The 23,529-nt window shown below is 44.5% G+C and overlaps 1 protein-coding gene across 3 annotated transcripts in view; it reads right to left on the reverse strand.

Moving 5' to 3' along the window:
• Mkx (mohawk homeobox) overlaps window positions 1-7,791 on the reverse strand; it is a 68,723-nt gene extending 60,932 nt beyond the window's left edge. For 2 of the 3 annotated variants that reach the window (XM_029554787.1, XM_008850553.2), the window contains exons 1-3: window positions 7,426-7,791; window positions 5,439-5,708; window positions 3,718-3,877 (exon numbers count right to left, since the gene is read on the reverse strand). In XM_029554787.1, the coding sequence (XP_029410647.1) occupies window positions 3,718-3,877; window positions 5,439-5,626 (348 nt within the window). In that variant the 5' untranslated portion in view covers window positions 5,627-5,708; window positions 7,426-7,791. Of the gene's footprint in view, window positions 1-3,717; window positions 3,878-5,438; window positions 5,766-7,425 lie in introns of those variants that run through there. The other variant, XM_008850552.3, reaches the window with a different exon arrangement.
• Between the last annotated feature and the right edge of the window lie 15,738 nt (window positions 7,792-23,529).

Genomic DNA, 23,529 nt, shown 5'->3' on the forward strand with positions numbered 1-23,529 from the left:
TTGAACACACCAAGTTAACAAACTTAGTCTGGGTTATTGGATTGAAATATTGGGCACCTCATTTCCATTCCCTATAGCACGTAGAATAACGGATGTGGGAAGCCTTGTAATTGACAAGACATACTTATTTCAAAATAAGTACTCAACTTCTAGCAAAAACAGAGGCATGCCAATGTTGGGGATGAAATCTTGCAATACAGTGCTTTTACCAAATAGTACATGAACACGCCACAGGAATTTGAAACTTGTATTATGAGAGGAAGAAGCCCTAATCCCAATCAGTCATTGATCCTTGATCAGTTCCATGTCTTACAATAATACAAAGTTCCCATCACGTATAACTTTGTATTGCTGCATATTAACACAAGCTATTCCTACTTTGAGTGCATAGCATTTTTTATAATTTATGAACAGTGGTTAGTGATAGGAACCAAGCACAGTGAAGTATTTTGTTTGGTTGAAATCAAAGCATGCACACAGAGAAATAATCTCCTTCTTAAGTACTTATCAAAATGCTTTTTTAAGAAGCCACATGGAAATACAAGATAAGCACAGTTATAGCAAACCAGGACCAAATTGCTAAGGTGAAAGAACAGAAATAGATGAAAGTGGCAGAAACACTTTACTTATTACTGTTTCATTTTTCAGGGATGAAAGAGTGTAGGTGTTGATTAATGTCCTCAGAGATTCTATGTATCAGAAAAAAATACTAAAACATTTGCATCTTTTTACTTCTAGGATTCATGGGAGATGTCTGGAAAGTAAAGTGACTGTATAGGGAACGTTTGGCCTAAAATTCATGTTAAATGCAAAATAAGTGTCCCCAAGTTCAGCTATTTTTTGTTGAGAAATAAAAGTTATGGTGGCACCTTGTTGCTCTGACCAAGAGGAAGAAGAGAGAGGAGCCACTGCAGTCAACAAGAAACAAGAGTTCAGAGAGAGAGAGAGAGAGAGAGAGAGAGAGAGAGAGAGAGAGATAAAGAAAGGCAGCCTCCATGCCTGTCTGCACACATACGTAAACTATACACGCAGATATTTCGAAAGTAAAACGGGCCATAGCTCTGCTTGTCTGTAGAACTCTCCTACAGTATTCAAGTCAAAAGCTGTCCTCTGTGTGCTCCCTAAGATGTCTGACAACTAAAACCACAGTTCAAGAATTCTTCAGTTTTCAGAAAGACATTTTGGAAAGCTATGTAGGGACTATAATATCCTTTCCCAGAAGAAAGCTATTCACTCTATAAATACTTAAGGATAGCGTGCTTCGTGGAAAGCACCATACTATGGGGTGAACCCCATGAATAAGGCATGACCCTCTTCTCAAGAAGGATGACTCCACAGGAGAAACTGATTCACTAGGAGAGTCTGACTCATAACAAGGTCTAATTTGCAGAGATCAAAAGATTGACTCAAATCATAGCTCTGGATTCTTCCCCCAGAAGTATAAAGTATTTACATAATTTATGCAGCTTTCCATAAAGTCAGAATATGCTTTGGATGTCGAATTTATGTTTGACTTATATAAATTCCTATATATAAAAACAGATAGATGGGTGTGTGAATATATAAGCATATTACGTATTTTTTACACAGGTATACCGTTGTGCATAGTTGAAAATAACTGAATCTATGATGGATAAGGGTCCTTGGTGATAATTTTATACATTTCAGTGTTTCCATTTATCACTTTAAATTTTAAGAAACCAACCTTATTTATGGTAATATTTGGAAATCACTGTTATGCATGCATCATTTATTATTGCAAATAATCTTTGCAATATTTAAGAATTACATTTCATGTATTTTTAGTTTCTGAGAAGTAGTGTAAAAGAAATAACACATTTTGAAATGTAATTACTGAGATAAATGTGAAGACTAGTTATTTGTATTCAAACTATCATTACAGGTAGAAAATAATTATATTCTATATTAAAAATATAACTACATGTATTATGGCTCAACCACGCTACAGTATAAGAAAGTTCTCTCCTAACAACAAATGCTACTTTTTAATCACTAAAAACTGTTTTTAAAATATGTCAGATATATTTGCTTCATGTGGGAACTCCAGTGAAGCCATACAATCAACCCAAACAAGGTAATGATTTATTGCTCAGCTCTTGGTTTGAGTTCCCCTGAAGCAGGATATATCCAGACTAAGTAGCATACCTATTTAAATTGACATAGGAGTTATGTGTTTACTTGCATAAGTCAAGTTTTTCTGATTGTAACAACTTATTTAGAAACTACTTTTGCAAGCTTTACAGCTTTGTGTTAAGCAGATCTCGAGCCAAGAATACGAAATTGATTTTTGCCTCCAGTGCTGTGGCAAATCACCGTTATTACAATTTCCTGTTAATAGGAAGGAAAGCAGATGCTTTTCTCTAAAACTATATTCTGAAAAGCAGAAAAATACTTGTCAGAATTTCACGGAGTCTTACTACAAGTCATTGTTTGAGCTTTGTCAAACTTTCCAGTAATTCTTAAATGAAATTTTAAATACTCTGGAAAGCAATTTTTATTTTTTCAAATGCAGTTTTATACTATCACAGATTTAATGGAATGGCCACGCTTTCATGTAGTCTCGTAGTACTGCAATAATAATGAAGTTTCCCAGCTTACCCTGCCGGCCTCCTCTTTCTGAATATGTTGCGTTTGCATATACAAAAGTTTACATCACCGTGCTTAGTAAAGAAAACTGTGGTGTGATGGAAAAACATTTAATCTGGAATTTATTCCCCAGAGTCAGAGTCCTCTTCCCCTTCCTCTTCCCCTTCCATGCACCTTGGTAATGTCCTCTGTAAAATGTGGGTTATAATCACTCTAAACCATTGTACTTCCGGGAATAGCAAATAAAATGTTCAGAAATGCTAGTTAAATATAAAAGTGTTTGCTCGTTAGAGAAGAAACAAGCTGATATGACTTCTCTACATTTGACAGAGTAAACCATCCACCCATGATCTGGACTCTCCTCTCCTAGCCCAGCAGAAAAGCAACAGAGCCTGTGGGTTCCAGCTAGGCCAGGATGCTTCCTTTTTAGAACAACAAAAGTCCCATTCTCTAGATGCCACATCGTGCCTTTCCCTGTCTTCTTGCCCATCTCTCAATAATGGTCATTTTTACTTGGTCTGTACCAGAGCTTTAATGTGGGGGTTCAATATGCCCCCTGGCGCTGGGGTTCTCACAGCTGGGTCCTGAACCCGCACCTTCAGCATCACTTGGGAACTTATTAGAAATGCACAAGTTACTGGCCCCATCCCAGATCTACAAAATCAGGAACACTGGGGCAGGGTGCCACGATGTGTGTTCTAAAGACTTCCTGGAAACTCTGAGCACAGTAAAGACTGAAAATCACCTTGGGTAGCACCAACCTTACCCATCATGGCCCCTGAATCCAGACGGCCAGCGACCTTCTTATCACCCTACACCTGGCCTTTCATTCCACTCCCTAACAGCGCATCATCTAACTCCTTCTGGACTCATCACTGACACTGACCCGATAGTGTGAAATCACTTTCCCACAACAGAACACTGCACCTGTGCCCACCACTTCATCTTCCTCCTCCACAGAAGTCAGGGCGTCTGGACCCGCCTCTCAGTGCGGAGCTCCACCTTTCCCTAGGGAGGGGCGCAACCTGGAGAACCATGAGTGCAAGGTGTGCCTGCTCCTCAGCGAGGCTCGCAGGAAGACCCAGCCAGGCTTCGAGGGGTCAGGATTACCTGAACGAGGGTCATCTGCGAGCCAAGTGCCAAAAGTATCTTCTCGGTCTTCGTGGGGTACGGGTTGTCACGGTGCTTGTAAAGCCACTGCTTGAGCGGCCGCGCCATGTCTTGCAGGGCCTGTCGCTTGTGCCTCACCTTCCCACCATTTTGCCGGGTCCTGGGACACGGGAAGAGGAGGGGGACGAGATGAGCCCAAGCTAGGATGCATTTCTGCAACCTCAGAAGGGGAAGCCCGAGGGGAATAACCAGAGTCGGTCCCGCACACCAGGAAGTCTATCCGAAAGCACTCCAGGTCCAAGCACCCCAGAGGTAGGGGAAATCAGGAAAAAGAAGTCCCACAACTTCTGAGTGGGAGCACGGGTTCCTCAGCATCTCTCAATAGCCCGGTGGTCATAGGTGATCACGTGATGGGCCCTAAATTTATATTGAAATAGGGAGCTATCTTGATTCCAATAAGCCATATTTGGAGATCTGGGGACGAAGGTCACGTGGTTTGAAATTTGTCTGTCACACTGCAGATCTGGACTCAGAACTAAGTGACCCTCCCCCTCGACCAGTCCCCCATGCCTTTGACCCTGGCCTTAGGGACAGGGCTGCCCTCCAAGTTCTTTGGGGAACTCCTGCTTGGGTCCTGCAGCTTCCGGTCGCCAGTGGTCAGAGGACGCCCACTGGGCGGCGGAAACAAAGCCAAGGATGATGGCTGCCTAGGCTGTCTTGGAACTCCCGCTTATTTCCTTCGATTCTCGATTCTCGGGAAAGGGGGAACTGGAAAAAGAGCCGCGCCTAAAAAGCACTCGGGGCCCTTTCCCTGCTAGGGAGAATGAAAAGTGTGAATTTCTATCCCGCCAGTTAAAGGAAAAAGGCCTCAGGCAAAGCAGACTGGAGGAGAAGGCAGAGAGCATCGGAGCCCGGTGTCGCGTGCTGCGCTCCCGAGTGGCTCCGGGAGGTGTCGCCGCGCAGCCACCCGCGCGCCGCCCCCTGGCTCCGCTGCGCTTGGCCTCCCGGCATTCTGCATCTCCGAACACTTTGAAATGCAATTCCACCAGCTCCCACCAATAGTAACATTTTGAGGAAACCTAATCTCTCTATTAGGAACCTGCAGCTCCTCAAAACAAGCAGCTGATGAAGTGGTTCCGGAGCTCGGTGGAGCCCCCACGACGTGGCCTGGCCACCGCCAGCCCTGGCCTCAGCAGCCCCCTCCCTCACCCGGAGGAGCCAAAGGCCGGCGGGGATGGTCCGCGACCTGCCCCTCCGGGCTCGCCGCGGGCCCGGCGGAGCTGTGCTCGCTTGGGAAGCCCAGCCTGAGCCGACCTTCCCAATATCTGGTCCCAAGCCAGGAGATCCCCAAGGCCAAGCTGAGGTCCTGGGGTTGCAGAGGAACCCGCCGAGGCCTCACCATGGAAACCTCCATGACTCTGACTCCGCCCTGCCCCAGCATTTGGCGTCGCAGATGTGAAACTACCACGGGTCCGCGAGTCCCAGGGCCCTCCAGGTGGCGTAGAGTCAGTTTCCAACAATACGCTTTTGAACTGTTCTAAGGAATCCATCCCTCCTGTTTAGAGAAGGTAAACCCTTAAAATAAGGACGTGCCAGCCCAGGAGGCTTAGACCTGCCCTCTTGGGAGAACGTGCGGACCTTGATCCACTTTGCACATGACCCAGCCGCAACTCATCCCTGTACCCCTCCGCACTGCAGGGCCCCGGCTGGCGTGGGCATACCCGGTCCTCCGGTGTCTCAGGCCCAGGTTGTCCTTGAGGGGCGGACCGTCAGGAACGCCCATCTCCGGGCGTGAGTGCGGAGAATCCAGGACGCCACCGTAGGGCCGGCCACCGCACTCCCGCTCCGGAGCGCCACGGTCCTCAAACAGCACTGCGCCGCTGAGTTTGTTGAAGACTATGGTGTTCATGGTGCCGGTTGACAGGGACGCGCGGCCCGGCCGCAGCGCCTCCGAGCCGGGCCGCAAGGAGCTCCGCAGCAGGCCGGGGGTTCTAGAAGATCAAGTTGCATCACGTTACTCCCCAAATGCTCAGATTCCCATAGTTCAGGAGCCCAGAACCAAGCTGGGCTGCGGGGCTGCGCGGCTGCGCGGCTGCGCGGCTGCGGGGCCAGTGTGCGGAGGGGCGGAGCTGGCTGCTGCCTGTGGACCAGGGAACGCCTTCTATCCACACCTGGCAACATATTCGCACACAGCACTCCCGGACAGGCCCCTGCCCTTCTCGCCCTAGCGATCTAGCTTCCTCACCTCTAGGAATTCAAACGAGGACAATTTACTCACCGAGGTAAAGCAATTTCCAAACGAGCTTTCCGGTGTCCCAGAGAAGGACACTGGGGACAGCGAACCAGGATAAGCAAGGGACAGCGCCTGTTCTTCAATTACAACACAAGACTAAAACCTCTGGAAGCCTCTACCAGGGGTCAGGGAAGAGGATGGAAGGAGGGGAAGGTCTGGGGTGATATGCATCCCAGATCTTGTGTCAGGAATTTCCATATTTGTTTAGATCCTGGACAGTTTGGCTGAAACCCCTGAGTCTTTCCATTAAAGTCCCGGGTTGGGGATAAGGTTAGGGGACAGTTAGGAGCGGAGTCCAGAACAGGAAAGTTAAGAGATCTCAGGACAAATGCACCATGTTCTTGCCCAAATCTTCCTGGGGAACTCAGGGTTCAGGGAGGTCGAAAATGCCATGTCCAGGGTCCCCCAGGGATTACAGTCCGCAAGGTTGCGCTCTTCCCCAGAGCGGGTGTCAGAGCCCACTTGGAACAAGGTAAAAGTGTCTGCAGCCTAAGGAGCAGCGACCCGAGCATCTTTCAGACCATGGCTGCCGGGCTCCAGGAGGGCCTGGAGCTCATCTCTGGAGTGGGGACGGTTGGGAGCTGGGTCGGCCACATGCAGGTGGCCAGAGCAGGGCTGCGCTGCAGTGGAACAGCAGCAATACGCGCCAGAGGTTCGGGACAGTGCCCACTCTCTGGATCTCCCTGCCTGGCACCTCCTGACAGCTCCGGTCTCCCCAGAGTTGCCTCCTGGGCTCTGACACACACACACACACACACACACACACACACACACACACACACAGCTTCGCGATGTGTGAGGCTCCTGCACTCACTAAAGCCCCCTCCCCGCCTTCTGGCCACCGCAGCGTCCACGCGCGACATTTAGGACCCTGGCCACAGCAACTAAGCAACAAGACAGCCACCATCAGTATGGAAAGTGATGCCATCAGTGTGGAAAGTGACGCGGTGGCCGCCGCGTTGTCTCCTAGAACTGAGTCCTCCAGAGCAGACGGACAGGTATGTGCCTGCGGGGTGCACCTTTTGGCGCTAAGTGTCAACCCAACTTTCTGAGCCCGAAGCCCCAGTTCTAGTGACTAGCGTTCACGCCTCTTTGCTTGTGCAAGACTTCCTTCCCGAGCCGCCCCACCTCTTTCCACCCCAACCGTGTCCTAGAGCAGGGCGAGCGTTCCGGGAAGCCACGGCGAAGTTGGCCACCTCGGACCTTGCCACAGAAACTGCAATACCGCCACGGTCCAGGTTTGAGACAGCAGGCACGGTGGCACAGGCTGGCACAGGTCCGAGAGCTCAGAACCCTTGCAGTGGGTCGTGGGGTGGGGGTGGGGGCCGGGGTCCGACTTCCGCCGTTGCTAATCCTCCCTGGGCCCCCGCGAGGGGTCCCCAGCGCCCACCTCCGCCCTTGTGTTCTCCACTTACCCAGATTCGCTCCCAAGTGTACTGGGGAACTCACTCGCTGCAGAACCTGTAAAGCGAGAGCGGCCAGGTGGACTGCGGGGTGCTTCCCGGACCCTGGGCCAGCCGAGGCCGCCTTGGATGCGTCGGTCCCGGAGCTCAGCCCGAGGTGGGGGAAGGGAAGACAGAGCCGAGGCGCTCCGAGCAGGGGAGCAGCGGCGCGGAAGCAGGGCGACGGCGCCCCCCGGTCCCGGGCTGGGTTGCCGGGCTGTACCTATGGCCGCTGGGCGGGCGGCGAGGCGGCTGGCTGTTCCACCTCGGGACTAGGCACACTCCCATCCCCGCCGCATGTTCTCCGCGCTGGCTGCAACGCGCTCACCGCCGCCACCGTCGCGGTCTCGGCTTTATTTACCCAGACGGGCGCGCGCGGCCCGGGAACCGGGATACCCAGGCCTTCTCATGTTTCCCGACTGCCCGGCCCAGCCGGCGAACATCCTGCGGGCGCGGTATCCATGTTCCCGGGCGGTCCGAGAGGAAGCGATCGCGCCCGCGGGAGCTGCAGTTAACCCCTGGCGGAGGAGCCGCCGCCGGCTGCGCCGCGCTTCCCCAGCCGCTGCGTCCTCCCAGCCCGGCGCCGCTCGGGGATAGTCCGGCCTCGCAGCGGCGGAGCTGGGCCGGCTGTTTCCTCCTAGCCCGGCTGTTTCCTCCTGGCCCAGGGGAGCCACACCGGGAGCGCGAGGCTGAGGCTCGAGGAGCCCAGAGGTTGTGCTGCAAATTCGTGCCTAAGCTGCCCCGAGGGCCGGAAATGTCACCACGCGTGGCCAGGCGAGAGAAGGACACGGTGACGCCGAGTTTTCCTCCCTGGTAGCTGGAGGGAAGTTAGAGCTTGCTCCCAGGGAGCCCTTTTGGTGTCACTGGGCTGGCGTCTCTTGAGGCCAGGAGAGTGTGCTCTTTCTGGGACTAGCGCGGAAGAGGTAGGGATGTGGAAAGACCAGAGGTGGGACCCAGGTGCTGCGACCAGGTGTGGATGGAGCGCCAGGAGGCAGAGCCTGCCGGCGGCGTAGAGAAGGAAGCCTGAAAACATCTGGAGCCGAGACACAGAACAAGGAGAAAGCTCTAGTGGGTGCTTCGTAACCTACCAAAGCTGCGCGGCCAGGTGGAACTGGAAGCTCACTGAAACTGTGGCAGCTTAGAGTCCCTGAGGCTGGGCACCAAGCAAAGCGCCCTGAGCTAGGGAGTCTGGGTTCCGCTGCTTTGGGACATCTTGCATGTCTTTTAAGAGCTAAAATAGATTCTCCCAAACCTGGAAGAAATACCATTTTACTTTTTTTCTTTCTTTATGATGCCCAGGCAGGCCTGAGGTAGTGACCCACGTAAGATTCTGCCTTTTATGTGATCTAGAAATGGTTAAAATACATACCAAAGCTGTTATTTATAACCAGGACCAATCGCACTCTCGAATTTTCAAATGTTATCTCCTCCATAGTGGCAGGTACCCATGCAGTCTAAGGCTGAAAGGAGAGCGGGTTTTCATTTCTGTGCGGCGGGCAGATGCACCCTGGGGGCTGATCACGTTTGGTGCTGCCCGGGGTCTCTGTTATATAACTTTCCTTGGTCCGGCTGCATGGTTGTCTTTGGCACCGCGCTTGCTCAGTCAGTACAGGCTTTGGTCGACAGACCACTGTAGTCGCTTAAAGACAGGGTCGCGTCTTACAATTTCAGCCACCGATTTTCATCAATAAAGTTTCACAACAGAGGCAGGCATAGCTGAGAATTCAGAGGAGGAAAGAGTCTGTACTTTTCCAAGGTCTGACTGCCTGAAAATGCTCAGTAGGCATTGTGGTGATCTCAGCCTTCTCCTCCCTCCTGACAGGCATTCTGATCAGCCCAGCCGCCTCGGGTGAAGCATCAAGCGCGCCTGTGATTATAATACTCTACTGGTTTACAGAATGGTGTGCTATAGCGAGGCTATTATAGTACAGGACAAAGGAATTTTATTATTTTAGTACTTCGCTGTGTTTACAAACTTTAAAAAAGCGTTCAGAGGACTTCAAGATACATTGATACGTAAGGTTTGTTTTCTTAAAGCTAGAAGTAAAATATACAGCAAAGTGTTTCTTTTGCCAAAAAACAAAAGAACCCAACAACCCTTTTTATTTGGTATGGGAATAACATATGCCTTAGTACGCCTCAAAAGTCATTGAAAATACTTTATATTTCCCTTAAACTGTGGTTTAGTGATTAGGATCTACTTTTAAATGGAAGGACAATAGAGGGTCCGTGCTAAAAATGAAAGTGTGGAGAATCCTCTCTCAGGAACAAGTGGACTCTTCCAGAGGCGGTTCATAGAGAACATTCTAGGTTTCATCGTCTGCAAGAGGGAAGTATCTTCTTTCACAGCCGTTCAAATACATTAATCATTATATTAAATTTCACCTTTTCCTAAACTGATTTTGACTCAGTCTTATGCTATTTTCCAAGCCCTGCCTGTGAAATGGGGTACTGTCATCCTCAGAAGTGAAACGCCCAGTTTTAGGCAGCACCGTTGGGATGTTTAAGAATGTGTGTAGTTTTTGGAGGGCGATCCTTTGTTGGAGGAGAAACAAACTCTCAGCTCAGAAGTCAGAAAACTTGAGCGTTAAGCTTAATTTTGCTTAATTTGATGTTGATTTAGCCTAAATTTACTAAAAGTAAAGCGAAAACAATAAGTTTTACACAAACTTGCCTTACACTAATTTTATGGTATCTGAAGTGGGGAAATAACATTGCTATTGCTGCAACTAGGAAGACATTAAGAACATTTGCCGAAGTTTTAAATCCATTTTAATGAACTTAGAATATAGTTAGGAATACATGTTATTTTTACCTTATAGTAGGGGGGGAAAAAGGTTTTGCTTTTAGTATTTTGATATTTTTAGCCAGACACCTTGGCGTTTCAGAATTAATACTGGTCAAACTTTGTGTCACTTTTTCAGTTAACAGTTATGGGCCAGGAGGGAACAAATGGTATAAGAATGTATTTCTGCTCATGTGTTCTAAGACAGTAGGCTTACTTCAGGCTTAGCCAGGTTGACTGGTAGAGCTATGCCAGCACTTTAGGACAGCAGTTGTGTGGTGAAGGACAGAAATTTTGCAAGCTGGCAGAACTGTGAATGTGCTGCCTCACCAGGCCTTGATGCTTGTTTCTAATTTAATTGCATAAATAATGACTTCTGGAAAAATAGGGCCTTTTCCCTATGCCAATGCACTCTGTAGAAGAACCACCCCATATGTACATCCTTATGACCTTTCTTTGTGCCTTCACACATGAATAGAAACATATTATAGTTTGGCTTCCAGTTTTGTACATAAATGAGACCATATTGTATACTAGTATACACACTCTCACACCAATGTCAAACAATATAACTGACCGTTAAACTAAAATACTTGCCTTTTCACTAAGTGATTTCACATGGAACTTTCTTATATACTATTTATAGCTGTAACTCCTTTGTGGCTATCACATAATGCTCCACAACCTATACTTCCATTCCCATAAGAACATTTCTGCTCCATTTTTCATTATTATAAAATTGTTAGGCATCCTTATATAATTCTTCTTATTAAGAAGAATTGCTTAAGCATTTCTCTAGAAATAGCTACATGGTGGTAGAATTACTAGATTGAAGGAGACATGGCTCATTATTATAAATTATAAACACTTCCAAATTTTAACACTTCTCTGTTAGTACATGCATGTCCCCATGTCCTCACCTGATACACAGTATTGCATGTGCTTAGTGTTTGCCTGGACTGATCATGACTAATGTCTCATTGTCTCAGAATCTTTTCTATATTTTCTTTGATGATGATGGTGGTGGTGGCGACTTTTTATGTCCCAGTCTGGCTTTAAACTCATGAGGCACCTCCTTCCATGGCCTCCTTAGTGTTGAAACTACAGGCATGCCTGTATAAGCTCTTGCTGTTCTTAATCAAATTGCCTTTGCTTATATGCTTTTAGATGATTTTATTGATTTAGGAAGTGTGTGTTTTACATGTAACAAATACGTTTCCTGGTCTACATCCTGCCTTCTATTTACTTTGTCTCTGTCTTTCAGAGCAGCTGACCTGAATCTGTCAGTTTTTTCTTGTTGGGATTCTTGGTTCTGTGTCTTGCTGCAGAAGATTCCTGCCACCACCCCCCCTACATTTTCTTCTTTAAAAAAATATTTTTTTATTTTATTTGATATTTTTATTTTATATGTGTGAGTATACACTCATATCTGTATTATGTAAGTATGCCTGTATTGTGCAGCATCCATGAAGGTCAGAAGAAGGTGTCAGATTCTCCTGGAACTGGAGTTATGAACGGTACAGTCATTAGCCTCCATGTGGGTGCTGGAACTGAACCTGGGTTGTCTCAAGAACAGTCAGTGCTCTTAACTGCTGAGCCATCTCCTCAGCCCTACTTTGCATTTTTAAAAAAATGATTTACTTAATTTTTATGTGTATAGGTGTGTTTGAGTGAATGTATGACACATGAGTGGGTGTGTCCATGGAGACCAGAAGAGGGTTTGGAACCCCTGGAGGTGGAGTTACAAGTAGTTGTGTGCTACTGGACATGGATGCTGGGAACCAGACTCCAGTTCTGGTCCTCTGAAGAGCAGCAAGTCCTCTGAACTGCTGAGCCATCTCTCCAGCCCTCTATATTTCCTTTTAATGCTTTAAAAAATTGTTTGCATTTGGCTCTTAAATCATTCTGAAATTCATTTTTGTGAGATAGAAATATAAATTGATCTTTAATTTTATCAATTGAATAGCTTTTGTCATTATAAATTATGATATAAATTATAAATTTATAAATGATATAAATGATAAATTCCATAAAATTTGCTAGAAAATTTCTCCCTACTGACTTGAATAACTTTTCTGTATTTGATGAATTCCTTTCTATAAGTAGGTTGGTTAACATGATTTTGAGAGATTTTGAGAGAATGCCCAGGTATGCTCTAAAACATTTAGTCTTCAATGTTTAAGAACCACCTTGTGCTCAAAAACCTTTCAACATTATATCATCGGTAATGTCAGAACTTGTCAGTACTGACACGGAATATGCATTTCCTGGCTATGCTTATATCTTAGATGGCTGAACTTGTCCTTTATCAACTTAGAAGCAGGAGAGTTGTTCCAGGAGCCTTGGTCTTCAGACTGCAGGGCACCTATACTCAACCTTTCAAACACGTCTCACAAGAAAAAAGTGGTGAGTCCCCATGAGCAATATGGGGTTATCTGTAAAAGTAGCAAGTAAGCTGTAGTCTTCCCCTTGCTTGGTTTCCTATGGATGCTCACTATTTTTTTTTTATCACAGAGCAACTAAATAGTCGAGGCAAGAAATTTTTTAAAAAATTGTTTTGAGATAGGGTCTCACTCTGTAGCCTAGGCTGGCCTGAAATTCAAGATTCTCCTGCCTTGGCTGCCTGAATGCATGGATTATAGGTGTACACCATAATGCCTGGCAAGCTAGCCATCTTTTACATGATTACAGATAAATCAAATTTACCATGACCCTTTAAAAATTTAAATATTTTGTCACTGCATTTTTTTAAAGGGAAGAAATACAAATAATAAGCAATCAATAGAACTAAGGTCAAATGAGTTGTTCAGTTTTTTAGGATGTAAAAGGGGACTAGAGCCTTAATACTCTTTATACCAAGATACCTAGGAACTGCCAACTTGGGGAGTCTACCGTATCATGCATATGAAAACATAGTATCCATCGATGCTCATAGTATCCATGGAAATACTCCAATATTCAAGTTATTTTTGGAGCACTATTTAAGCTTGAGAAACAATTTACTTTATGCTAAAAGCAACCACTTTGCTGGGCACCATGGCCCATCCATATAGTCCCAACTACTGTGGAAACTGAATCAGGAGGATCACTTGTATCTAAGCATTGAAGACCAGCCTGGGTAACATAGTCAAACCCCATTTGGGGAGGCAGAAAGGAAAGAAAGAATGAGAAAAGGAAGGAAGGAATTTAGTGTGATGAAATAGCAAATACTTGATCATAGCCTAGCTACTCTACATGGAGCCTAATGGATTTCAGGTAAGGTTTTAAGATTTGGTGTCTATGTGTATACTTCAGTATGTGCCAAGCTTTCATAGGACTCCCCAGAATCCATCCTCTCTGCCTTCAGTGTATAATCTATTACCTACATGTAAAATATCTAAATATGTTCATCAATAAAGTAAGTGAGAGCTGGATGGATATGTGTGATGTCCAGGTGACTCTGATGATTTCTCTTCCACATGACTTGCATAGCATCTTCTCATGGTCTTTCCTTTGTGTTCATGAAAGTAGGGGGAGGGGCCAATATTCCTCTTCTTCCTATAAGGGCAAAAGTCTTATTAGAATAAAGCCCTACCCCTTGTGACCTCATTTAACTTAATGTCCTTGTTAAAGACTATATTGGTTATTTTGCACATTGCTAAGACAAAATACCTGTCAATAGCATCTCAGGGAAGAAAGGATTTATTTTGGCTCACAGTTCCAGGGTACAGCCCATCAGGGCAGGAAGTCCAGCAGCAGGAGCTTGAGCTGGACATTGCATTCACAGTCAAGAAGCACAGAGACATGAACTGCTGTTGTCCAGTTAGCCCTCTGCTTTTTACACAATCTGGGAACCAAGTCCAGGGAATGGTGCGGCCCACTTTTACAGTGGGTTTCCCCATCTCAGTTAACCTAATCTGTGTCATTCTTGGCAGGTGTGCTCAGAAGCCTGTGTTCTAGATAATTCTAGACGCTGTCAAGTTGGCAGTCAACATTCACCACCACAATGACTATTTTCAAATTCAGTTGCATTGGGCTTCAGCATATGAATTCTAAGAACAAGAATTGCAGGTAAGGGTCATTGTCAGCTGAGTAGATAACAACCAGAAAAACAGCATTACCAAAGATGGAAGGAACTCACAGCCTCAAGTGGACCACATAGGTGAGAGCCACCAGCTTCACTTAGACCTGGGTTTAGAAAACTTCTGTAAGGTGTGGGCCAGTCAATGTTTCTGGCTTTGAGGTTATAGGGACTATGTAAGTGTCAAACTCTGCCATTGTATGCAAAAGCAGTCATTGTCCATTGTAGCAGATAGCTTTAGTTGTCAACTTGACACACCTGGGTAGAGGGAGCCATTGGTCAATTTCCTCTATTGGACTGGCCTGTGGCCAAGACTGTGGAGCATCTTCTTGATTACTGCCTGATGTGGGAGGGCCCAGCCTACTAGGGGTGGTGCTATCCTTGGCCAGGTGGGCCTATGTTATATAAGAAAGCAGGCTGAGCAGGGGCCAGGGAAGCAAGCCAGTAAGCAGTGTTCCTCCATGGCCTGTGCTTCAGCTCCTGCCTCCAGGTTCCTGCCCTGAGTTCCTACCTTGGGCTCCCTTATGAATTGTAACCTGGGAGATGTAAGATAAATAAACCCTTTCCTCCCCAAGTTGGTATTGGAGTATTTTGTCACAGCAATGGAAAAACAAACTAGAACAGCCATTGACCAACTAAGGAGTGTTGTTTATTTAAATGGACACTGAAAATTGACTAAATCCTCCCATACCACAAAATATTACTCTTCCATTGTTTTTTGCTCAACCACTTAAAAATATAAAAGCAATTCTTAGGAACCAAAACAGGCAGTGGAGTGGATTTTACTCAAAGAAGAGTAGTATTCACTGGCCTCTGACCTCAGTTTGGAATTGTTTAGACAAATAACATCCTTTACTTTAGCCACTGTATTTGTGGGTTGTTTTTTTTTTTTTTTTTTTTTTTGGTCTTTTTGAGACAGGGTCTCCCTGTAGCCCCAGCTGTCCTGGAACTCACTATGTAGACCAGGCTGGCCTCAAACTCACCTTCTTCTGCCTCCCAAGTGCAGGGATTAAAGGAGTGTGCCACTACCCCCAGCCTCTCTGTGTTTTTACAGGGATTTCACCTGTGTACTAAATAATACATACTTATATCAAGATGATCTTAGTGGCCCCAGGTAGGTTTAAGAAGTGCTTCTTAGATGATAGAGCCTGTCACAATCAGAGGGCTGGAAGGGAGACTGTGGGAAGTGTGTTCTCCCATATCCTCCTGGAGCCCTGCTGTGTGTGTTTAGAGAATCTGCCCAATTATTTCTACACTGTGTTAGCTTATGTTTTTAAAACTCAAAGTCTGTCCTTCCTTCCCGTCCTTTGCTCATTCTTCCTTTCCAATTTCTCTACTTCCTCCTTCCCTCCCCTTCCTTCTTTCCCTCCTTTCCATCTTAGTTATCAGTACATCTTCAAGTATTATTAGTGTCTAGGTTTTGATGCTTGTACTTTTCTAAGTAGATAATGGTAACCAGTTTTCAAGAATTGCTGTTCCCTGGCTGATCTTCTTACCTAGTCCCATGCAAAAAACACCCACAAAAGTTGAACTTTTTTTGTTATTCTCTTTTTAAAAAAATCAATCACAACTATTTATAGGACACCTGCATGCAAACCCCTGTCCCAAGAATGACATCAAATTTGATTTGAAAGACATGGTTCTGGCCTCACTTAGAACTTGGTTAAGAAAGCACAGGAAGAGAAACCCCATCTAAAAAGTTTTGAGTATCTGATATAAAGATTGCTTAAATCTAGTCAATCTATAAATCATCTGGGAAAGGCATGAGGGAGCTCAAAGACGGTAGAATGACCATTTTATGTGTCTGCTAAAGGTTTTGTGACCATATTACCTACTGACATCCTTCCCAAAAACATGCAAAAAGAGAACATTATTTCAGAAATTTGAGCCTGATTGAAAAACAGTATTTTCGCCTCTTACATCAGGCTTTTTCAAGTTTTATACCCAAATCCTTTGGGTTTCAGGAGAGAGTTTTAGGGCTTCCGTTAGAAAAAAAATATGGTAACAGGAAACTCACCGAGCTTAGCCTCTGATCTTTCCTTCTCCTTCCCTGGTCATGTCTTGTTCTAGCCTGCCGCTTAGCACTCACTGGTACATACCCCTGGCTAAGTATGGAAGGGAAAGCAGGACTGGAGAGAGGAATCATTGTGAATAAATTTGTGGTGGTGAAGCAATTCTTGGGGCTTACAGAGAGAAGTCTCCATTTGTCCTCAGCTCAAAGAGTCCAGTGACTGTTCAAATGTTTGGCCATAGTCCTACAGGGCAGGGAGTAGGTGCAGAGTGCTGATCAAGCCACAGATATGATCCAAAGTCTTCAGCTGTCTTTTTATTTTTGACTTTCATTGCTGTTCATTAAAAGTGTTGTCATATCATAGGCACAGAAGAGAGTTCGGGTTCACAGAAACACATTGTCCTAATTGATGGTGCAATTGAAGTCTAGGGGAATGGGAGCCATGCAATATCCAAATCTCTCCACTTCTTCTTGGACTTGTATCCTGATGTTGCTTTTCCAGACTCTTAGGAAAAGGAACACATTTGAGGATATTTTCAAAAATCACCTTTTTACATTCACAATATTGACTGTATCCCCATCCACTACTGCAGGCATGTGACTCATGAAATTCTCCCAGCCACCATTTAGGTAAAATACCATTAGTTCCTGTTTGGTAGAAGAGGACATCTAGACATAGCCAGTGGGAGCTGATGGAATTGGACACAGTCAGGCAGCTCCAGAGCCTGCGTGCTCAGCTGCCCAGCTACAAAACTCCTTTGATAAATCACAGGGCAGAATAAAACACTGCAGGCACAGCTGAATGGGCAGTTGCATGTCTTTGGAGCCTGCGCTTAAAAACAGGAGAGTCCCTAACAGGGTTCATTCTCCATTCTGCATGTGGAGTCTTTCCTAGATGAGGGAAGGGTAGAATCATCATCACCTGAAGTAGGATGGGTTTGCATAGCTCCAACCCTGTGGTAAAAATGGCTGCGATTCATGTTAATCATGGGAGTTCACATTCCAGGTCAACAACTGTTGAATAGTTCAAGGTTCTTGCAATGTGGAGAACATCCTTCCCAGTGAAAATGAAAACAACACGCCTTGGAATGGCTCCTGAAATGTTGTTTTCCTGTGGGAACAGACACAGCTTGATTGCAAGCGGTGTATCTCAAGTGTACCAGACTCTTGTGGTTCTGATGAAGAAGCTTAGGGTGACAGCAGCAACTTCAAGTTCAAGATTCTCCTCAGGTTGTTTTGTCTGTTTTATTTGTTTTGCCTTGTTTTCACTTAATACTTCCTGGGCCTGCAGCTCACATTTGTGGAGCCCAAAGCAAGAAAACAAATGAACACCCACATGCCATATGTCTAAATATTTGAAAGTTGTAAATGAAACTAATGCACTAGTGAATGTGACCCAGCCTTCTACCTTGACGAATAAACCATTATGCTGTGGAAAAAAAAAAAAAACTGTATGAAGTTAAGATTTTGGCTGGGAAAAATACCAAACACACAAAGTTGTTGTTGTTGTGAGTGTCTAGGTATTTTGTGGCTAGGTTTACAGTCTTTGGATGAGTAACACATGAAGAAGATCATAAGTAATAATTCATTATGTACTTATACCATAAATTGATTTTTCTAGTTTTCCTTTCAGCAAAAATCATTAATTATATTATCAGAACCAATATTCTCTCGTGATTTTTATTCTAAAGGGTTACAAATAAAATAAGTCTACTGAAATAAAAAAATGAAAGCATTTCATCAAGAATGTACATTAAAGTAAATATGTAGAATTTTCAAATAAAATTTACTTTCATGCACGTTATTTGTAAAATGCTTCACAAAAATTAAGAGAAAAGGAAATTTATGATATATAATTTTAAGTAAAGTTGAAATTTCAATGAAAAAAATTAATCCAAAATATTTTATACACATGCAACTGTTTGTAATGCTAGTTGTCAAGGGATATTTGGCTTCCATTTGTGTAGTGGCATCAGACTCATGAACATTTCTCTAGATATGCATATTTGCTCATGTACGTGAGATGATGTTTAAAATTTCATAACATTCTATTTTGAGACAAGGACTCATGTATCCCAGCCTGGTCTCAAACTTGCCATATAGCCAAGGATAACCTTGAACTTCCCCTTATATCTCTACCTTTTGAGTACTGGAATCACAGGCATGTCCATGCTTGCTTTATGCAGTGCTGGGGATCAAACTCAGGGCTTTGAGCAACGAGAGACAAGAATTCCACTTATAAAGTTATATCCCTAACCTTGGTATTACCTAGTCTTCTCTTACAAAGGCTGGTTACATTCCTTAGGACCCATGCAAGGCTGTGCAGTGTTCATACTCTGTGCACTGGGATTTATAAATTGACTGAGCTGTTTTTTCTGTGCTCTCAGACATAGTGCTCACCCTCTGTGTTCTTGGTAGCACAACTCAAATTTTCAACAGTTGAATGTGATCACCTTTGACTTTGAAGGCAGAAGGCAAATGGTACATACATACATACATACATACATACATACATACATACATACATTTCATTCAGGGTGTTAATCACAGGATTAGATGTTTGGGTGTAAAACTGCATTGAGCCGGGGGATGGCTCAATGGGCAGAATTCTTGCCCAACACACATGAGGACTTGAGTTTGAATGCTAGAACCCAGGTAAGCTGGGAGCAGTAGTACACACCAGGGCCCTTATGGTGTGATGGGAAGCAAGCTGGAGAATCCTAGACAGCTGTGGGCCAGCTAGTCTGCTGTGAAGAGCGGCAAACAACACCAGACCCAGGCTCATCTCAAATAAGGTGGAAAGCAAGGACACCTGAGGTTGTCTAACCTCTACATGTGCTCTGTGGCATACATGAAAACACACACACACACACACACACACACAAACACACAGTCCTATACTGTGTCCTATTGGGCACTAGCACTAAGTCCCAAACAGCAGAGACACCTATGTATTCTGCAAAAAGTGTGTACATGTGCGTGTGTGTGCATGTGCGTGTGTGTGCATGTGCGTGTGTGTGTGCGTGTGTGCATGTGTGTGTGCATGTGCGTGTGTGTCTGTGCATGTGTGCATGTGCATGTTTGTGTGCGCGCGTGTGTGCATGTGAGTGTGTCTGTGCGTGTGTGCGTGCGCGCGTGCATGTGCATGTGTCTGTGCGTGTGTATGTGTGTGTGCATGTGTGTGTATTTAGGTTCTTTAGTGCAAGGTTCAGGTAGCAGCCTTCCGGGTGATTGGGAAGTATGTTTTGAATGTTGTCAGCTCTTGTGTATTTCAATGGACTTTGGCTTTTGTGGTTACCATAAGGCTTGCATAAACTTCTCTTAATTATAGTGCTTGTTTATGTGTTGTTTTTTTTTTTTTTAATCTAGGGCTCAGTAGGCAAAGACGCTTTGCTGCTAAGCTTGATGACCTGACTTCTATCCCCAGAACCCACATGGAAGAAGGAACAAACCAATTCCTATAACCTGTCCCCTGATCGCCACACCCACTATAACACTGCACACACTCATACACAGAGACACACAATAAATAAATAAATAAATAAATAAATAAGTAAAATTTAAAAATCTCGAAATTATCCCTCTAATAATTAAATTGAAATTGAACTTGTTAAGGCCTTTCCATGAGTGGATAGCCTCTGATGGTTCCAGAACTATAAATACATACTGAAGGTCCTAGAAGGACAACTCAAGGCCACTAGACAGCCTTGCTGGGCCAATCTGCTTGCTTTTGAGACAGGGTCTTACTATGTATCTCTGCTTAGTGTAGGCCACCACATCCAGCTACAATCTGTATATTTATTTTATTTTATTATTTTTATTTTATGTGTATGAGCATAGTACCTGCATGTATGCAAGTGCACCTGTGTCATGCAAAGCCTATAGAGGCCAGAAGAGGGGGTCAGATCCTCTGGAACTGGAGTTACAGACAGTTGTTAGCTGCCATGTTGGTGCTGGGAACCAAACCTGAGTCCTCTACAACAGCAGTCAGTGCTGTTAACCACTGAGTCATCTCTCTGGCCCCAGCAATCTGTAAAAATAAAGGGCAAACAAAGGTTGCAGATTCATCCTTTTGGAAACATCATCACCATCAGGTGTGTGTGCTTGAATAAGGTGAGCTTTGAAAATTCCTTCCACAGGGCTAAGGAGGAGTCAGCTGAAATGGGCCTCAAAAGAGTCAGGTGACATGGGCCTGCAGATATGTACCTCATGCCTTCCTCTTGATCTTTTCCCCTTGAACCACTGGAAGCTGGGGTTACTCATTAGAAACACCAAGTCCCCTATCTTAGCTATACATCCTCGAACTCAGCTTTTCTGGGCTGCAGGGTGCACAGTGATAGCAAGGGGGTGTCTCCAAAGCCACATCTTGAGAAAAATCCCTCTAAAGCGATGCCCATCAGACTCTTTTGATTGTACACTTTTAATAGTAAAATCACTTTAAGGCAGCTTGCTCTTTGTAAGTAGGCATAACATTGTGCTAGTATACTATGTAAGTTATAAACCAGACAAAGAAATCTTTCTAAAATCAAAAACAGAGAGCTGGGACAACTAAGTGGTAGAGCAGTTGTCTAGTCTGTGCAAGGCTGTGGGTCCAATTCCCAGTACTGAAAAGAAACCAATAAAAAACAAGACCAGGGGCTAGAGAGGTGGCTACATGGTTAAGAGCACTGAGTGATCTTGCAGAAGACCCAGGTTCAGTTCCCAGCACCCACATGGCTGCTAACAACCATCTGTAACTCCAGTTCTAGGGGATTTGATGTCTTCTTTTGGCCTCTGCAGGCACTGCATACATGTGGTACACTTACATACATGCAGGCAAAACACTCAAACACATAAAATTTAAAAAGTGAAAAACTAAAAAGTCTGACTAAATATTTTATCTATAAACTTAAAATTTTATGTATTCAATGATACAAAAATATTTTACTTTTACCATTATTCATTCTCAGTGAATAAGAGTTATTAATATTACCAACTTGGTTATTTTAGTAAAAGCAATATAATTTGAATTGCCTCATGCTCTTTTTTCAAATCAGGGTATAATGATGATTTGAATATTGGAATCCAAATTCAGATGATGGAGATTTGTTTTCAATGCCATCATCCACAGTAGGTTTTTGTTTTGTGCTTATCACGAGGCTTGAATAAAACAGCTAATAATAATTATAACAGGGCAACAAGTATGTGGATAAGAGCTTCTATCACATACACAATACTCTGCTGGTTTAGGGAGATGGCTCAGTTGATACAGTGCTTGCTGTGCAAGCATGAGGACCTGAGTTCAGATCTTCACCACCCATGTAAAAGCTGGGCTTGGTGGTACAAGTTTGAAACCCCGGTGTTTGGGGTATGATGTGGGGGAGACATCAGGGGAGTTTGCTCAGCAGCTAGTCTTGCTGAGTTGATGAGTTTCAGGTTCAGTGAGAAATCTTATCTCTAAAAACAAGGTAGAAAGAGACTGAGAAAGTCAGCCAACACATGGAGACCGCTGGTCCCTTAACATGCATGAATGTGTTTCTCTCTCTCTCTCTCTCTCAACACATATTCTACATTTTGATACTCCCCATATTTTTGATATCACAATTTTTAAATATTCTATAACTCTTAACATTATTATTTTGCATATTCTTTGTCATTTGTCGATATTATTCTGAATTTGATTATGAATTCTAAATTTAAGTTTTGCCAATGAGCCTTATGTTTTCATATTACTAACTGGCATCTTTATCTTTCATAATGTTGTCATCTCTAAGAGTCATTTCAAGGGAAGGTATGAATTCACATAGGAAGTGGGTTTCTGAATTTACTTACCGTTTTTAGCCCAGCCACAAATTATGAAAAGGGTTTAGTTGAAATAACGCTTTTAATTCTTCCTTGTATCAGTTCGTTCTTAGGACTAGTGAGCAAGTATATTTTTATTTATATGAACAAGACTTCAGTATTTCAGCGAAACTCTTTGGGTGAGTTTAAAAACTCATTTAAAGCTGCATTTCCAAATTTTTAAGTGTTAAAGAGTTTCAGTTGCTGTCACAAGTCATGTTTAGAAGCAAACTCATACAATGATGGATACAATTCTAATTCATCAGTATCTTGAGACAGATATGTTCTGTTATTGTGAAATGTCCTCTTTACCTGAAGGGGGCAGATGAGGAGTGTTTTATATGTTGTTTTGTTTCTAAATATCTGCAAGTTAGATTTCCATTGAGAGTCTTAAGAAGATGCAGGAATTACTGTGGTTTGGTGCTGAAACTTAGGAAACAGAAAGAAATTAGGAACATCATTACCCTGCCTGGCCATGGCCAGTAATATTTAACGGAGCCCTGTTTCTACGCCCACTACTTTGCTTTTCCTGTAAGAAGGAAGCAGTTGGAGCCAGGTGTAGTGGCACACTTCTGTAACCCCAGAACTCAAAGGCCGGAGCACTACGATTACAAGTTCAAGACCAACCAGGGGTCCCTAGTGATTCCTCTGCCTCAATGAAGAAAATGAACGCATAAGAATGAAGCAATCTCCGGCCAATCACAGACATCATGGGCCTCTCCAGGGCAGGGCGGGGCTGCTGCTGGGGACTTGTAGTCTGAAATGAGGGGGTGAATGAAAGAATCCTTGAGGGGGGAAAAGAACAGACACAGAAAGAGAGCTGCTGTTCATACAGCTCTTAGGCACCAGGCATCATTCTAGGGCTTTCTTGTGTATCACGGTCATTTAAAACTCACGAGAATGTCTGAAGCACAACCTGATCATAGACTTAAGATGAGATTAGCTGAAGCTCAGTAAAGCTTCGGTAAAGAAGACATGAAGTTTGTTTGCCGGGCAAGAAGGTCAGGTGCTGGCCTGGCCCTGGCCCTGCTGATTGCACCCCACCTCCGGCTTCACTGAGACATGGGAGGCGCTCCGGTGCTGCTCCTGGGAAGCAGTCCTGGCTCTTGCTGCCGCAGCCCTCTGTGTTGGAACATATACTCTGTGTTGGAAACCGAGTATACGTTGGAGCCGCCGAAGTCATTAGCTGGTCTTGTAGCATTTGCCGAGGTCTGTGCACTTTTTGGGAGACATTCTGCAAATTTTTTTATAGGGGGAGGGAATATTACATACTTCAAGATTTATTTCTGAATTTTGCTGATGTATCTTTAAGTAGCATTAGTGATGAGGGCATTTTTTTTTTTTTTTGACTCAGCTCAAAGATGACCTCAGCTGAGTCTGTGCAAAGCCATCCACTCTGCT

The sequence above is a fragment of the Nannospalax galili genome, unplaced genomic scaffold (genome assembly GCF_000622305.1).
Source record: "Nannospalax galili isolate Female #2095 unplaced genomic scaffold, S.galili_v1.0 scaffold43, whole genome shotgun sequence".
Taxonomy (NCBI): Eukaryota; Metazoa; Chordata; class Mammalia; order Rodentia; family Spalacidae; genus Nannospalax; species Nannospalax galili.